Below are 19,101 nucleotides of genomic sequence, written 5' to 3'. Positions count from 1 at the left end.
GTCACACTCTCCATCCCTCACACCAAAATAGGACAAAAATCAGGGATAGGAAAAAACAAAGTGATAACATTTAAATGGAGATTTAAATCTAAGTTATCTATGCTTTAAGTATTAATTGCAGTGTGTAGGTAACACATTAATTTGTTTAACATATTTGTGTGTACTAGGAATTGTGCTAGAGATTAGGGAATGAATAAGACTGTGAATAAGACATGGACATTGTCCATGTAAATTACATTTTATATGACCTCAGGAAATCACAAGAGTGACATGTGCTAAACATGGGCAAATTCAAATAGCAGCATACAGGAGGAGGTTACTCCAGTCCCAGGAGTTAATATTTCCCAGTGGAATGGCAGCTAAGCTGAAGTAAAGAGCAAGAGAAAGGGAGGTGGAAGGAATGAGTGATTTTCCAGGGAATTAGCAAATGCAAAAAGGTCTTAACATCACAATGAGTAGAACACACTATTGGAAATAATGCAAATATATTTTTATGTGAATCATACTTCCTATTGTTTATTATATTCAGAAAAAGTCCCCTCATTTTTGGAGGGCCCTGAAAAACTGGGTCAATTTTTACTTTATTTTACTACTTTCACATTATTGTATTTGCTTTTCTGCCCTCTACACTATACTATAATATCTTTGAGGAAAGAAAGTGAGACTGCATCTTATACTGTATCCTCACTGCTAAGTATGTGGTCTAATGAGGCACTTAGTGAATGAATGAAGCTCATATGAAACATTAATGGGGAAACCCGATGGTATACTGGTTAAGAATGCAAGCTTTGGTGTCATACAGTCTCAGCTTGAATTCTGCCTTAACCAATTATTTGCTGTTCAGAGTTAAGACAGTTTCCCTATCAGTAAAATAGGCGTAATGCATGAATACTTATGTTCATAGGAGAGACATCAGGATTATATGAGATGATACATATCAAATGTCCACAGGAAGTACTCAATAAATATTAGATGTATTTTTTTCATAAGTTAAAAAAATCATTAAAAAGTTATTACTTTAAACATTCCCACAATTATACCAAAGTATAAAAATTTACCTTCAATGCTAGAAATTCCTGGTAGGGAGACGGGCCTTAGTTGGGCAGCTTTCTCAATTTGGTCTCCAAGAAATTGTGAGAATTTTGGCAATGTTGATGGCTTTGATGTGAAACTCTGTACTTGTTCTGTAACAAACATGTATGCTTTAATATAATCAAATTAACACCCAATTAAACTAGTATTAAAGGTCACCTTTTAGGGCAATTGATATGTACTTAATTTAAGAGAAATAGTTGAGAATTAAGAAGCACAGTGATATGTGAAGTTAAAGACTTGGATTGAGATGTATATGGACAAGTGAAGATGAATCAAGATTACATTACATTAAGTTTTCAAGTAGAAGTCCTGCTGGAATATGGGATACAGGTTGAAAATTCCTAATTAAAAAGTTTGAAATGCTCCAAAATCTGAAACTTTTTGAGTGCCAACATGACACCAGTGGAAAATTCCACATGTGACATCCTGTAATGGGTCACAATCAAAATGAAGGTGGGCTGGGCACCATGGCACATGCCTGTAATTCCAGTGGTTCAGGAGGCTGAACCAGGAGGATCTTTGAGCCTCAGTAATTTAGCGAGGCCCTAAGCAACTTAGTGAGACTCTATCTCTAAATAAAATATAAAAGGGCTGGGGATGTGGCTCAGTAGTTAAGTGCCCTTGGGTTCAATCCCCAGTCCCCACAACCCCCCAAAAAAGGTGCATAAAAATACCGCATAAGATTACTATCAGGGGCTGGGGAAGTAACTCAGTGCACAGTGCCTGCCTAGCATGTGTGAGGTCCTCAGTTCAAGCCCCAGAACTGCAAAAAAACAAAACAATAGGAAAAAAAAGTTCCCCCCAACAACAACTATCTGACTATGTATATAAGGTGTATATGAAACATAAATAAGTTTCATGTTGAGACTTGTCTACCCCAGCATAGAAGCTGGATATTAAAGATCTTTAACATCCTGGGAGATGTGCATAAGCCTGGTCTGGGAATACATGCTACAAGGTAAGTTGGTGCTAAAAGAGGGTCACCATAAGATTATATAGCACCAAATGTTAGGACAAGGCCTCCCATTGTAGTTTGTTTCCCAACCAAAAGAATTCAAGGGAGGCTATATTGCTTTTTCAAACTGAATAATAATTGTTGGAGGAGGGGTCAAAGCCAACACAGTCTAGTGCCTTTGTTATGTCCATAATGGAGGTAAATGCATCTACTAATATTAATTAGTTATGTCCCTACCCAAAGTCAAGCACCCTTCTAAACCAATAATCCTACCATTATATGTTAATGATTTACAGAAAGACTAAAATTTATTTTTAAGTAAATTTTATACAGAAATGAAGAATCCCATAAACAACATTTAGGGCTGGTTTAATATGTTATGACAGTAACATTTTTGCCTATAATTGGATGCAGACAGCATGGAGAAGTCTATTTCCAGCTAAACATTACCCATTCTTCCCTTAATAGACCAGAGTACAAATCATGTACAAAATGGGCTTTTTCTAAATGAAAGCAAAGTGCATCAGCTTCATCTCAGTGCGCTCAGGCATCACTCACTCGGTTCGATCAGTGCTGCTGAAACACCTTTCCCACTCCCTGTGTGGGAGCAAGCTGCCCAAGCCTGTGTGAAATATTCACAAGCCAGCCCAGTGCTCACCTTCGTCTGCAATCTCTGGAGGCCTGTTGCTCTCAGGTTTGTTTGTGAGAGCACTGATCAGCTGCAGTTTCTCTCGCAGCTTGGATACCTGAGAATTTGGACTATCTTCCTTCTGCTCAAAACAAAGATCAAAGAAGGTTTAAGGTAGAAGTAAGATCTCACCTGAGTCTCCACTATTTACCTGACCCTGAGAAAGTTCCCTCTAAAGGCATTGAAGGAATGAATTAACAAATACCAGGGATATCTTTGTTGTTCAGTGTTGATGTGTGTCTAGCTGGATTTGAGGCTAGACCATTAAGGCAACATTATGCTCCAGATGATCTGATTTGCTGTGAACATTTGGCTGATGGGAGAAGGCATGCATGATCAGCAAGAAAGAAAATGTACCCTTGCTCAGGTACCTGTATAACACCCATTTCCTAAATGAGGAGGGTATTTTTTTTAGGAGCTATATCACACGAAGGAAATAACTGTCCTAAATATCTCACATTGCCTTGTGACCAGACCTCTTGAGGTAGAGCTTTATGCCGGTACCACCCTAAAAAACCCCCCCAAAACCAAATAAGAAAAAATAACAAAAAACAGCTGAATACAAACAAACCACAAGTATTCTTCTATACTTCCCTCTATTCCCCTATGGTGATGGACAATGGATGGCAACAACTGTCAGAATCATAAAGGAGCTGTAATAGTTTTAATTCAAAGTCTTATTTGTTTAAATCTTTTAAAAAGTTGTCACCCTACACTTTGTTTTATTCCTAGGAAGATCCAGATTGGCACATAAAAATAAATTTAATTATAAAGAGAAAAGTCTGCCTTCTATAAGGCCAGTTTCTAACTGCTTATGCTACTATAGAAAGGTCTGATCTCATGGGTATTAGAACATCAATTCATCTCACATTTCTTTTATTCAATATGTATTTTTCTCTCTTCTATCGCTACCCTAATAGTTACAATATGTTTGGGTAGAACAAAAAAGAGAAAGTACAGGTGAAGGGAACTGACTGACACTTAAGTGAATTAATGTCCGTATTAAGACTGCAGGAGGGGCTGGGGATGTGGCTCAAGCGGTAGCGCGCTCGCCTGGCATGCGTGCGGCCCGGGTTCGATCCTCAGCACCACATACAAACAAAGATGTTGTGTCCGCCGAGAACTAAAAAAAAAATAAATATTAAAAAATTCTCTCTCTCTCTCTCTCTCCCTCTCTCTTTAAAAAAAAAAAAAAAAAAAAAAAAAAAAAAAAAAACTGCAGGAAATGATTTTGAGGCTGGACACCATTTTTAGATGATCTATACCTTTGTCCTCCATCATAAGTAAGCAACTGTTTTAAGTCATTTCCCTAGGGAAGCCTTCCTGATCCCCCTCAACATACCCTATATATTTCCTTGATAGCATTCATCAGACTTATGATTAGTTATCTATGTACTTCTGTGTCAGATTTTTTGACTGATGGACTTTGAGCTTCACCAGAATAAGGATCACATGTCTATCCTGCTCACCATGGCCCTCCCAGCTTGACACAAGATATGTACCTGATATTCATTTATTCACTAATATACTAATTTACTAATTGCTTTGTCTTGAGGTTTTAGCATGTGAGACCAAAGTGCTCTTTTTGAGAAGAAAGTAGCATGTCACAAGCAGAGAGATACTGATGCATTTATTTTTACTTTAGGTTAAACTTCCTCTTATTTACCTTTATGTTTTGGGTTTTTATGATATCAGTTCTGTTGGCCCCTTGATCCAAAGACTCTCTTTTCAGAATAGCAGTTCTATCACTCATCTTAGAGGGCAAAAAGAATAAGAGGAAAGATTAACGATAAATAAACATTAAAAAATCTGAATGACATCTAGTATTTTTTTTTAAAAAATGGTGAAACTCACTTAAAGAGTCTGAACACTTTCAAGAGAAATGGCAGAGGAGTGGTAGAATGGGAAGAGTGAGGGAGGAAGGTTACAGAGAGACCAAGTGGAAACTGGTGCTTCTAGATGTTTCAATCACAAACTATGAAGTATAAAAGGTGACAGAATTTTTATCCAGATCTAGGCTGGGTAGGATGCCATTAGAAAAAGTAGTAAGACAGATGGATACTATTACCAGTTTTTTATGTTAGAGAAAAATGAAATGGGAAAGCAGAGACAGTACAGGAAGTTTGAGGGTGTTAAGTTTTCACAAGAAGCCTTGAAAACCTTCAAGGTATAACATTCATCAAATCATTCAAGGTTCTGAGCTCCTACTTAGATTAGCTGAGTTCAAAAGGGCTTTAAAAGAATAGGGCTCCTTTAATCTTCACAGCTTTGTAGTAAATTACACACCCCTGTAAAGCAGGAAGGGGAGGAGGAGGACAGGTCGTCCTATTTTACCCCTCAAAGCCATATCCAGGCAACTTGCCAAGGCTCCACTGTGGCAGAGCCAGTTCAAACACTCCTTGCTATCTGCCAGGGTTTGACTTTGTATTGGCTTGCTTCCAGCTTTAGTGGTTACTTGAACTTATGGTACAGTTTCCTGTATTTGGTTTCATATTTTTACAAAAATATGTATGAAATCTTTTAAGGGTAGGGCCTATAGCTGTTAAGAAAATAATCTACAGGGAACCCACACAATGTATGTAAAAGGTAATTAAAACAAAACAAAACAAACAACAATAACAACAACAAAACCAAAACAAATCACATTCTATTCATTGAGAACATGAAAACTGCAGAGTAAGGGGGCATCAGTGATTTAGTAGGTTACTTGGTTTCCTTACATATAAAATGAGGTACTGGACTCGGTCATCTCGTAAGTTGAGTTGATCTGACCTAATCTATTTTAAATAGATTTCCTGACATTATATGCAGAGAGAAGTAAGATAATTCTGAAAGCCAAATTCAGGCTTAAAGAACTAGCCAGGTGTGGTGGTGCATACCTGGAGGAATCCCAGTGGCTCAGGAGGCTGAGGCAGGAGGATGGCGAGTTCAGAGCCAGCCTCAGCAACTTAATGAGGCCCTAAGTAACTCAGGGAGACCCTGTCTCTAAATAAAATACAAAAAAGGGTTGGGGATGTTGGCTCAGTGGTTGAGCACCCCTGGATTCACTCCCCAGTAAAACCCACCCCCTCTAAAAAAAGAAATAGAAGATTTTCCATAACTGTCACTGTCTCTGCTCCTGCTTTAATGACTTATAAAAAAGATCAACAAGATTGCCTTTGGAAGTATGTGACAGAACTTCCCTACCAATTGGGGCACTGGTAACAATAACTTGTCATCTCTGCCAACAACTTGTGGTGAGGCCTTGACAAACAACCTGATTCTGCCACATCTCTTTTTCCAAATCTGGTCTAGCACTGCTGTGCCATTCACATCATAGACCTAGTGTAAAGACTAACACAGACATGGACTAAGCACATTACAAATGTGCAGCCTTTCAAATATGCCAGAAGACTGTTCTCAAAGGTGATGGAATGCCATCTAGGTACAAATAAAACAGTGCAACACAAAACACGTCACAAAAGATCTGAAAAGGCTTACCATGCTGGAGGTCAGGTTTGTTGTGTTTTCTACTTCACCCAGAGCAAAAACCACATTGCTTTCTATCAGGTTGGTTCTCTGAATGAGATTACTGAGTGTCTCATTCATCCCCTCGAGTTTAAGATCATTCTGTCTCTGGTATGCTACTAGGGTACTGTTTACCGCCTCTAAAGAGTTATGAAGGTACAGGATATCCTGGAGTGGAAATAAAGCAAGTTGCAGAATCCAGCTAAAGATGAATATTAAGCAAAGCAGAGGAGCAACACCAAATAACCATTATTATGTCAAGTTACTGAAGTAAACTCCTTTTCCTGGTTGTGACCACCAATTGTCTGTCTCTGCTTTGTCTCTTCCACACTAAATTGTTCCTAGTTTTCGCCCTCTGGAATTGTTTGATCTCAGTTTGACAGGAGGGGAAGGAAAAGAGGACTACCTACATGATTCACTCTCTGGTCCTAGAAAGCAGAGCATTTGAGAATTAATTTCCCAATGTTTACCTCACCTGCTGGCAGGAAAACCTGCTGGGTTATTAACTTAAAGTTCCATTAACCTAATTTGTCAGTACAAAACTACCTTAGGAACAATACCAATTACTGAATTGGCTTGTAACAAAACCATAACAAGTAGTGCATTATTTAGTACAAGATTCAATTATTTTTATTGACATCCTCTAGAACTGATTGCTACTTAAAAAGGAATGATGACTATAGGTTTTAAAGGGCATTAAACTCAGGACAGAAATTCTTCTTAGTGAAGATTTCCTTTATTCTCTTTAATGTGATTCCGAACTCAATATTCTTTTTTTTCCTCTCTTGCCTTTCTTCTTTAGACTTTAGAAAATCCCGATTTTCAAGGATATGCTTCCTAACATTCTTAGAATTTACTGTGGTTTAAAATAGCCATCACTCTGGATTAATCTGCTATCCATCCATCTTTGACTTGCCTAGATTGCTATTTTTCATAGTTTCAGGATAATCTGGTTATTCTATGTCTTTCAAGATGTGAAAAGGAATTTACTCCATTGATTGACATGTAGGGGAAAAAGCAGAGTGGCAAAGAAAAGACAGGGCAGGATTCTGGATCCCAAGATTTCAACATGCATCCCTCTCTGCTCTCCAGCAAGTAGACAGAGGTTTGATGTGCCTGCCGAGGCACCATGGAGCTAGGCCCAAACTCCTCAGGCTTCCATCACACCCCGTTGTGGGCCACAGATCAAAAATACCTGTTTCAAATGCTCACTGTGGGTTTTATTATCAAGTTCTGATGTAGCTGAGGGTGTTGGAATGCTTTTGTTGCTTCCAATGGTCCAATTTGAGAAGTGCCGATTCTGTTAACACAAACAGAGCTTAGTGTAGGCAACAGTTACTAGGTCTACTTAACTATCTGGGAAGATCCTGTAACATTCTAGCCTCCCCCAGAGTGCACCCACAGATTAATCTATAGGCATTCCTTAAGAATATACAGTGTGACTAGTCTTGTGCTAGGCTTTGAAGGCATCATGGACTTTTGGGGATGTCTAGCCCAAAGCATGGGCTGGAGCAGTTGCACCCAGATTGCCCCAAGAAACTGAGATCCTCCTAGTCTGCTTCTCAGTCTCTTAATGGAATGAACTCCCTACAAACCATTTCTCTGCTCCCCCATCACCATACTCCCAGAGAAACTACATAATCACCAGAACATTCCTGTGACCAACTCAGTCTAAACCTTATATACATTTGTTCCTATCAGTGGGAAAAACTGCACAGATTAATCCTTCACAGCCCATAATATGGCTTAGTATAAAGTACGTCAGCAGGAGGATTACTATTGGCAGCCACGGAAGTTTAAAAAGAGGCAGACTTATTTACAACAGAATGTAATTGGTAAAAGTAAACTGTTTTCCTTGAAATCTGACAATGTAGGCATTTATCAACCCTGGTTTTATAAGAAAGAAAAAAAGCAACACTAAAGAGAAAAGGAAGGAAAACCAATAGTTCTAGAAAGCAAAGCAGACATTTTTTTTAATTAGGAAAAAGTATTTCAGAAAATGATTAATTACTTGAAAACATGCTCAAGATAAAAGAACTGGTGAGTGAAAGGGGTCTTTATTATTATGGGTCAGAGTTCTTTAGTGGCAGATCCAACTAGAAGTCAACTGTCTCGACGCCTAAATCAATGCTTTTCCCTTTGGGTTAGCTCCCACTAAATAACAAGAATTTTTGTTTTTGAAGAAAATGAAAAATCCTCCCTCCTGAGCTCTCTGATAGAGCTCTGGTCCCCTTGGTACAAACTACCCAATTTAAAACTCAGATCTCTGAAGTTTGTTGAGAGCACGTGGGTCAGATCTAGAAATTAGTGTATGTGCTTGTATGTGCTTTGACTAGTCCTGCTTTCACACATATAACTCATCTCTTCAGCAAGACAGCAAGGGCTGTGCCATCCTTTTATACCCTTCACAAATCCTTTTTGGAGCTGTTACCCCTAAGTGATTAATTTAGGTCTCTGAATGATTGCAGACACATGTAGCAGCATTAGGAGACCCAGAGACAGTTGAAAACAATTACTGGGCACTGTAGGGGTTTACTTCCATCTTAACTATTTGTTGCTGTATAACAAATCATCCCAAAACTTTGTGGCTTAAAATAACAATAAACAACAATTATTCTGATGATTCTGTGACTATGCTCAGCTGAGGTAAGAGGGCTGGTCCTGCTCTATGTGGTATAGACTGAGATCACATATTTAGCTGCATTCCATCGATACCAGGCTGGAGCTGGAACATCCAAGATGGCCTTTCATCCTCTGATGGCCTTTCATCCTCTGATGGCCTCTCAGTGCTTGGGAGTTTAAAAGCCCTGCCCAAATTCCTGATGCTCAGAATAATGAGAAATAATAACTGAGGTGGTTTGTTGTACAGCAATAAATTGAGACAATTTTCCACATCCTTTTCCTTATTTTCTATTTTCCACCCTACCCATTCTATCCTCAGGAACTGTGTTTTCTCACTGTCTCCTCCAGCACCATGTTTGCAAAAGACTCCGTTTTCAGTTTTATTTTCATTAACTGCTTACTTCACAGACTGCAGAACAGTCAGCACATATTGCTTATTAGATATTTTTAAAAAGTATGTAGAGGGCCTGTTCAGATCAGTGGAAAGTTGGCATCATGACTCTTTTACAAAAAAGGGTGAGAAGCATGCTGACTTTTTTAGTATCTGCTGATCTCCTTACCATATCAATTTGCAGCAATTCCACGGTTTTCTTGTGTTCATCCACAGTTTTCTGTATTGCCTCCATAGCTAGATGGACACTGTTTAAAGTATTGCCAATGGAAGCTACACTCTGAACAGAAACATGGAAGAATGTCAATTTTTTTCCCTTTTTAATAGCTCTATTAAGATATAACTGACATGCAAGAAACCATATATATTCAAAATGCTTTGATTATTTTGACATAAATATAGCAGTAAAACTTTTACCACAATTAAATCAATAAACACTTATCACTCCCAGAAGTTTCTTCATGCCTTTCTGTAATTCCTCCCATCCTATCTCCAAGCAACCACTGATACCCTTTCTGTCACTCTGTATCAGTTGCATTTTCTAGAATTTTATATAAGTAGAACCAGTGAGTGAGTACAAACTTTTAAACTGTGGCTTCTTTCACTCAGCATAATTGAGATTCATTCATGTTGTAGCTACTCAGGATGCTACATTTTATTGTATGGCCATATCACAGTTTCTCTACTTACCTGATGATGGACATTTAGGTTGTTTTCTATTTGACTATTACAAATAAAGCTGCCACAAACACTCATCTATAAGTCTTTATGTGGACTTATGTTTTCATTTTCCTTCATCATATGCTTTCTCATCAACACAATAGCCAGGAAGCGAGTCGCTGATAATATGGCAAATCTATGCTTTAATTTCTATAAAAATCTGCCAAACCATCTTCTAAAATGGTTATGCCATTTTGAAGTTTTACCAGCAGTGTATGAGAAGTCCCATTACTCCATATCCTCACTGAAACTGGTACAATCAGTCCTTTTAATTTTAGCCATTCTAATGGAAATACAATGGCATATTGTGATTTTAATTTACATTAAACAACTAACCAAATGTAGATAAGTGTTTTTAATTACTTCAAATATATTCAAACTATGAATTCTAATATGTATAATTTCCTACATATATAAAACTAACAAATTTTCTCAGTTTAAAGAACTTTTTCTAGAGGAAAATAAAATCTTTTCTAAAGAAAAGATATCGGTTTATAAATGTGGGGCCAAGAGATAAGGTTCATCTACAAACTGCTTCTGTCAAGCCCTGCTGTGGGCAGGCAGATGGCTAGGTACAACACTGTGGACTGCCACTGGGTCAGAGGCAAATGATGACTTTTGAGCAAAAATGGGTAGGAACAATTTTTGGTTCTAAGAAACCCAGCATTGCAGAGATGAAGAAAAATTCCATTTCTATAGAATCCTGTCGGCAACTATTGGGTAGAGCTGAGTACATGGAGTAACTTATTTTGCTTTCACTAGGCCTAAGGAGCCTAAGTGTACTGGGGACAGGATTCAGAAGCCATCTTTTTAAAAAACCCTGTCTTAAGGGAACATTAAAGAATGTCACCATTTGGTGGGTTCTGGCCTTTTATAAAAACATGCTGACAATTTATAGTGTCATATTAGTATTTTGATTGTTTGTTTTGTTTTTTGGTGCTGGGGACTGAACCCAGAGCCTTGTGCATACAAAGCAAGGACTCTACCAACTGAGCTATATCCCCAGCCCCCCCATATTAGTATTTTTAATCAAGGTAATGTTTTATCATACTGATATACAAGAATCCAAGAGGAAAAAAAGATAACATTTTCAACACTAAAAGAAAATAAATACATGAGACGCATTGAAGTCAGGTCTTTGAGATGACTTACTGCTTCAAAAGTGAGCCACTTGTAATAAAAGCAGTATCTAGCATCACCAATATAAGGATTTGCAAAGACACAAGAGTAGAAGTCTCTAAGTTGGAATGCTATGTAAGCTCTGTTGTTACAAAAGCTACAGGCATTCAAAGACACCTACTGTTAGAGAATCCTCACTGGCTGGATGTATGAGCCCAGCAGGATGCTCGAAGATAGTAAGCTCTTGTTTAGAGATTTTTTTTTTTTTAAAGAAAGCAGCTGACACAACCATGTAAACTCTGGAATCAAACTCTGAAACTAGTATTGCCACCAACTGCAAAGAGCCTGGTACACACTGGAGGAAGCTGCACAAATATTTGTTGAATTAATGAATGTAAGAATAAGTCAGTTTCCTTTTTTAATGAAAGACTGCCAGATTTGCTTTTGTACTAATGCCTACAAAGGCCTTTTCCCTACTTGGCTCTTGGGAATAACAGCAAGAATCTGGCTTCATCAAAGATGTCTCTACCCTTTTTTTTTTTTTTTTTAATGTTTAAAACAGATCACCATAACAGACAAACAGCAAACTGACAACTGAGCACATATGATGTTGTGTCTATAAAATAGCAAGTTTTGTTTTATTCATGGCTCAGGAATTTCTCACTCTGTTATTGAAACAACTGAAATTTTTATAAAGACTGGCATATAACTGAATCAAACTTACTACACACAAACTTTGAAAAAAGCCAAAGATCCTAGACTTAATACCCACTCTTTGAGATTCTCTTACTCCTGAATCCTTTCTTCCATTTCCTGATGCAGGGATATTTCCTTATGTTCAGTTAGGTACATTCTTTCCCCTTCCAACCCCCATCCAGTTCTAAGGATTCCTAAGTATCATCTATCTGGTTGGTTCTTGCCTCCTTCTCTAGGTCTGAATCCTACAGATCATGTAAAGAGAAATTCTAAACTAGAATTCTAAACTAGAATCTATGCATATATTTACAAGTGAATTGCTCAGAGGATGTGTACATTTACCTTTATAAAATGTCAAATTGTTTCCCAAAGTTATTTTTTTTCCAATTTAAACTCTCAGCAGGAGTGTTTGCTTCACATCCTTAGCAACACTTGCTCCTTAAATTCTTACATTTTACTTTCCTTTACATCTTTTTTTAAGGGAAAATACCCAACTCTTGGCTATCTTTTCCTCTGGAGATGGCCCTCATTCTCCTTTGGATGTGTATCCGATTTCCTAAATACATAACTCTGTGTCTCTGGAAACAAAAACAAAAACCAACTCTTTTTTTTTTTTTTTTTTTGGTGGTGATGGGATTGAACCCATGGCTTTGTGCATGCGAGCAAACATTCTACCAACTGAGCTATAATCCCAGCCCAAACCAACTCTTTTTAAACCATGGAAAATAGCAGAGATTTAGGGTAACACTCATGTACAAATAGTCTGCTTTCATAAAGACTACATGAATGAAAAACTGAAAAGGCAAGTGTTGAAAAGCAAGACCATAAGCTAACATACGAGTCTCAGCAATGTAAATCTAGGACTGCAATAGATAAAAATGTGTGAACCCTATAAACCATCATTAAAGTAACATGTTGCAAATTAAAGGTCTAATTATCCAGACCAAAACAAAGTTTTCTGAACTCTGAAGAACACAATGATAAGATTCTATTATTGCCCTCTCTGAGCAGCTGACTTTAGATGCCAGGCTTTCAAAGAAAACTTTGACGCTAGAAGTCCAGCAGTAGGTTAGTCTCAGTACTTATATAAAGCACTTACTTTCTGAAGTCCTTCTACAGTGGTAGGCAGGCTAATTAAGTCTGCAGCTGACTTAACATTGGCTTTAAGGTGGTTTACTGCAGACGTCAACAGAGAAATCTGGAAAGAAAAGAAAAAACAAACAATGAAAACAGAACTCTTAGATATGTTTCCTTCACAAACTACAAGGCTGATGAAGTCAAGGTACACTTTCAGTTCGCAGGAATAAGGAACTAAAAGTACCTTGGATAGGGTTGAGATTCAGGAGGCAGCAATAATACCCTTTCTTTCCTTGCCCAATTTAAACTAGTGCCAAAGAGGGAAAGAGAGGTTATTATTCTTTATCCTAGTCCTAGCAGTTATAAGGTCTAAAATCTTAAATAACCCAAAAGATGCAGTGATTACATACAATCCTTCAATAGTTAGACAAGAAGAAAGCTAATGATCAAGGACCACTTCAAGGTTTCATTTTGGTAAAATATAACACCCTCAGTTATTTAACTGACTTTTGTTCCAGTCCATGTGGGAACATATTTTATAAAATAAAAGCCCATATTACAAAATATAGTCTAAGGAACTATACCTTGACAATTTGAACAGTACTTTCAACTACTTAGGGATTTGGTTTTGGTTTAATAATGTGATTAATATTTCAAACTCAATAACTCAGCCAAAGCACTACTTTGTACCCTGAAGGGGCTCAATAAATACCACTGACTCATTGACTGATTCAATGAATGTATTAAAACAGGAGTTGAATCAAAATAAAATGTGGCTTCCCTTCTGCTACTTAGGGGTAGAATTCTAAATAGCTGAACTTCTCTCTTGTATGGAGAGAAGTTCAATTTCGGGCTGCAGAGATAATATTCTAAGGAGGCTTGTAGCGTAGCTCAAAAAACTTCAAAGGGGGAAGGGAGGGGGCATGGAGTTAGAAATGATGGTGGAATGTGATGGACATTATTATCCAAAGTACATGTATGAAGACACAAATTGGTGTGAATATACAACCAGAGATATGAAAAAATTATGCTCTATATATGTAATAATAATTGTAATGCATTCTGCTGTCATATATAAATAAAAAGATTAATTAAAAAAACATTCTTCAAAGATTCTCAGATCCACACTGCTTTCCTATTTCAAATTCTAGGATAAGAATTCGGATCTACCAAGCAATGATATTAAGAATGGCCATAGAGTAAACATTTCGGTGTTTCTAGGCACAGGCCAAGGACTGTGGCAGGAACCAGGAGGATATTAGACAAAAGAGAACCATATTCCCTATCATTCCTTCAACAGATGCTTGGCATCTTCTCTGTGCCAAGCAGTGCTGCAGGCACTGAGGAGACAGTGGCAAATAAGATGACAGGGTTCTGCTCTCATGGAGCTTTCATCTCAGCAGAAGGTGACAGAAAAACAAGAGAATCAGAAAGTACTAAATACTATGCAAAGAAGTTAACAGAGCTGCTGGAATGAGCAGCAGCTTGGTTTGGGTAAGGGAATCCAATAAAGAACTTGGGAACTCAGGAATTCAAGTTCTCATTTCCTTCTTTCCCTTTAGGACAGGTAAGTTCAAAGACTTGCCCATTTTTCATTCACTTTAATGAAACAAATATTTATTAAACCCTATTATATACCCATGGTGAACAACACAGACATCAGGGATCTTACGATGCTTATGTTTCAGTGCAAGTAGATAAACAATTTCATATAAGAAAAATATTAGATGGTAGACAGCATTAGAAGAAAATTAAAATAAGTTGACCTGGTAAGAGTGACTGAATAGCTACTTTGGATCAAATTCAGAGAAGGCCTCTATAGAAGAAAGTTAAACTAAAATCTAAATAATAAAAAGAAATTAATCATACAAAGATTGGATGACGTATACTTCAGGGTAAATTGCTAGGGAAAGAGCTTGACATATTTAAAGAATAGAAAAAAGGTCAGGTGGCAGGACCAAATAATGTGTGTGAGGAGGGTTTAGGGGTAGGAGGTAAAGCCAAAGATACAGGAAAGGGCCAGAACAGGCAGGATTTTATAAATCAGAACAAAGACATGAATTGTATTTGAGCTGTGATGGGAAGAGGTATAAGCAGAATCATTACATGACTGAAGATAACCTGTAGGAAGATGACTATTGCTGCTCTGTAGACATATGGAAACCAGAAAAAAAGGCAATTTGAGTAGTGTAGGTAAAAGACAATGGTAGTTTGAACTTCAGTGGTAGCAGAGTTAGTGGTAGAAGTTGTAACTGACATGATTTGCTGGGAAGAGGTGAGGAAGAGAGAGGAATTAAGGAAAACTACCTCAAGAAGCTGAGGGGCTGGGGTGTGACTCAGTGGTAGAGCATTCACCTAGCACTCGTGAGGCCTTGGGTTCAATCCTCAGCACCACATAAAAATAAATAAATAAATAAAAGTATTAAAAAAAGCTGAGAAAGAGGTCACATTAAACAACTGATTAAGTATTAAGTGTGATATTGGATAAAGTTCTGAAATAATATTAGGTGGGAAGGGACAGGCTTTATTGAAGCCTGTCCTAACTCAGACTCTGATGGAAAAGTTAACTTTTATAAACAAAAAAATAAAACAGGCATTCTTTTGAGGTTAGAAGGATGACAGTGGCAATGAAGAATGGGTAATGAACAAACAGCATAAATAAGCTCAGGGGTACTTTTTCTTCATAGTACTTCTCAAGGTGATGACTTATTTATTTGTGTGATTATTTGATTAAGGTTTCTCTCCTCCACAAGACTATAAGCTTCATGTGCTCAAGGACCATTTCTGCTGTATCTTCCAGAGTATGCTTGTCACAAAGACAATAATTAGTAAGCATTTACTGAATAAATGAATGGCTGAGAATAAACACTCTGTCTGGGATGAACCTTGAGATGGGTAGTCCAAGCAGAATAGGGGGAGAGGCCAGGAGGCAGGAGATAAGGCTGATAAGTAGTAAACTTATTTTTCAATATAGTAGGCATAACAACTACTGTTTAACAACCGTATCAGAGGGATGTGTGATGGTTCTAAAATATGTTTACAAATTCTTTGACAGTCTTACCTTCCTTTCCCTTCCCCTTGAGTGAGTTCTGGACTAACCTGACTTGTTTTAGTAAACAGAATAAAATGGATGTAAGAATCAGCAGCTTTGGAAACTAGTCATACATAAAAGGCATTATGATTTCCTCTCTGCTTGCTGGGATCACTCATTCTGGGAATGCTAGCTGCCATATTGTGAGGACACACAAACATCCCTAGGTTGAGGTACACGTTGGGAAGAACTGAGGTCTCTTGCCGAGTTAGGCCTTCATATGTTGAAGGCCTGCTGATATCTTTGCTGCAACCTTAGAGATGCTAGTCAAAACCACTCTGCTGAACTACTCTCCAGTTCCCAAGTACAGAAATTCTGAGATACTGAGTGTTTATTGATTTAAGCCACTAAGTTTTAGGACAACATGTAAATCAGCAACAGATGACTAATATAAGTTATGAGGATTAAATACATATGTAACTAAAGCACAGTACCTGGTACAAACAAAACATTAAATAAGCAACAGTTTTTTAGTAGTACAATTTAATGAGCACTTAGGGAATTTTCCATAAGTGTTCCAAAATATTGAGACCACTCATCAGCATCCTAACTCTAAAAACAAAAAAGTGAGAAACCTTAGCCCACAAAGGTAGATTCTCAGCAAGCTATAAAATTCTAAATAGAGTAGCAATTACATTAAGAAGGTTTTCACTCAGGCCTTTAAGAGTATATGAATAATATTAAGATTTGAAAAAGACATAAGGAAAAAGGCATTCTCAAGCATTGTTCACAGGATTATAAATTGGAAAAGCTGTGTTAGAAGGTTATCTAGGAACAACCTTCAAAATTTGAAATGTATTTGTCTTTTATTCAGCAATTTCATTTCTAGAAAGCTACCATGAATATTATTGCTCATGTATACAAAGATATATGCACAAAGATATTAAGGTCTTCCTTATGTGTAATAGCAAAGCACTAGAAACCATCTAAATATCTATCACTAAGAATGAAGAAACATGTTCTATAAAGTTGTAGAACAACACATATTAAAGGATACCACTTATTCCACACATACATGCTAATCCATTAGCAAATTCTTACTAAAAGCTGTCATGGTTTTCTAAATACATAGGAAGACAAATGGAAAGATGCAGCTCATATTATTGATAATAGACAACTACAGGGGAAGGAAACACAAATGTGTGTGTGTGTGTGTGTGTGTTTGACAGATCAGGGTACAAACAAATGGGGACTAAATAACAAATAATAAAATTATTAAATAATAATAACAATAAAATGTATTTTATTATTTAAATCTTACTTAAGACTATATTCATATATTATTTATGAAATTTTTAAAAAGACAAGAGATGAGAAAAAAATACACATATATGAAAAAGTTACCACATAACTTTGGAAGGGGTTTGATGGTTCTCCTCAGCCGCCCCTTCCTTCCATGCCCTATACTGGACCTTCTAAGATCATCCAATCATAAAGAGGAGGAAGGAATTCACTCACCAAGTATGTTTTACTCAGTGCCCCACAGTATATATACAGTTGGCTCAAAACCAATTTGATGTGTAAGAACATAGTTACTTCAAATGCCCTATTAATTATGTGATTACCTTTTGGCCACCAGAAGGAACAAATTCCTTCCCATGACAGCTGGCCTTCTAAAGGGACAACAAACTTCTCTGGGTAGAGTGATCTAGGTAGAAACTATTGTCCCAGATTCCACGACATCCTGAGGTTATGGCAGAACTAGTCAGAAGTAGCTCAGGAATGGTTTCGGCTTCACAAAAGGCCAGTGTGGTTATTTAGCAGGTGTCATTTTACCCAAAACCAGAGAAGTAGCTAGAAGCCAATGTAGGTAGAATTAGGTGAGGTACTGTTTCCCCTCTCCTCATACCACAAACACTCTAGGCCTAGGGTTTCAGTTGCACCACTGAAGAGTATGCTCTGAAGAGCTGACCATCAACTTGGCAGTTACCTAACAAACTTAAAAGACCTGGATCGGGATGGGGTTGTGGCTCAGTGGCAGAGCACTTGCCTGGCATGTGTGAGGCACTGGGTTTGATCCTCAGCACCACATAGAAATAAATAAGGTACTGTGTCCATCTACCACTAAAAACATTAAAAAAAAAAAAAAAAAAGACCTGGATCACACATGGTCAGTCTCTAAGAGTAAGCTATAGTCCTATAAATTACAAGGTTGAATTCCATCTTACAGCCCTCCTCTCTTTGGGGGACTAATGCAAAAATCTCGAGAAAACTATAGCAAAGCTATGTGTGTATCTGGAAAGGAGAGATGAGGGGCACCCTCTCGTTACTATCTCTGAAACTGCCCTGCCTTCTAAAACGTGCATTCTGGAATGTCAGATTTGATTTAAGCATCACAGAACTTATCACTAAGTCATATTTTGCAATCTGAAGAATCTAAAGTTTTATTAAATAGAAACCATTAAGAAAAAATTCATATTTCAGCCAAAAGATGAATCATGACTTTTATGCATATTACATGACTTTTCATTAGCAAAATTAAAAATAGCCACTGTAGATCATCTGCTTAATAGATCACTTTATACTATAAAGTAAAAAATGGTGCTCTTTTTATTTTTTTGCTTTGAGGTTGAAATTAAGTGTTCTTTAAACAGTAAGGAAAAAAGTTACTAAAACAGACACTCATCAAGAGTAAATGAGGATGAATAGGAACCTTCCATCAGCATCTTATCCTTTCAACTTTATCTACCAAGCACCTATTGAATCCTGAAAGGGACATAAGGATGGGAGGCAGAATGGGAAATGGGAAAGAGGCTCTCAAGATGTATTTTGATTTTAGCACTGCTATACAGCTGTGTGACCTTCTGCAAACTACTTAACCTCTTTGACCCTTAATTTTCTTACCAATAAAATGGAGATACCATTTTCTACTTTATAGGGCTATATAAACAAAGACGATCACAGATGCAGTGCATCTAATAGTGGCCTACACAAAGAGAATACTCAATAATAGCAATTATCATTACTTGGTAACCTACCACCACTATCATCACCATCACTTTCATCATCATGCTTAAGGTTCAGAATACATTATATAACCTTCTAGTGCAATTAGATACACATGCAAATAACCATCACATACGTTATTTGGACCAAGTGCTTAAAGATATAGGGAGTACTACAGAAGGGCACTCAAGGTT

The 19,101-nt window shown here is 37.3% G+C and overlaps 1 protein-coding gene across 3 annotated transcripts in view; it reads right to left on the bottom strand.

The window, feature by feature from the left end:
- Positions 1-19,101, bottom strand: part of Efcab14 (EF-hand calcium binding domain 14) — a 36,117-nt gene that overhangs the window by 4,005 nt on the left and 13,011 nt on the right. The window contains exons 4-10 of one of the 3 annotated variants that reach the window (XM_046468980.2): positions 12,893-12,991; positions 9,428-9,538; positions 7,441-7,545; positions 6,219-6,413; positions 4,405-4,491; positions 2,709-2,820; positions 1,059-1,184 (exon numbers count right to left, since the gene is read on the bottom strand). In XM_046468980.2, the coding sequence (XP_046324936.1) occupies positions 1,059-1,184; positions 2,709-2,820; positions 4,405-4,491; positions 6,219-6,413; positions 7,441-7,545; positions 9,428-9,538; positions 12,893-12,991 (835 nt within the window). The remainder of the gene's footprint in view (positions 1-1,058; positions 1,185-2,708; positions 2,821-4,404; positions 4,492-6,218; positions 6,414-7,440; positions 7,546-9,427; positions 9,539-12,892; positions 12,992-19,101) is intronic. The other 2 variants (XM_046468981.2, XM_046468982.2) reach the window with 2 other exon arrangements.

This window comes from Marmota monax, unplaced genomic scaffold (assembly GCF_021218885.2).
Source record: "Marmota monax isolate L192 unplaced genomic scaffold, Marmota_monax_Labrador192_F-V1.1 WCK01_AAM20220418_F8-fsc00008, whole genome shotgun sequence".
Classification (NCBI taxonomy): domain Eukaryota; kingdom Metazoa; phylum Chordata; class Mammalia; order Rodentia; family Sciuridae; genus Marmota; species Marmota monax.
This window is presented reverse-complemented; position numbering and strand designations above follow the sequence as displayed.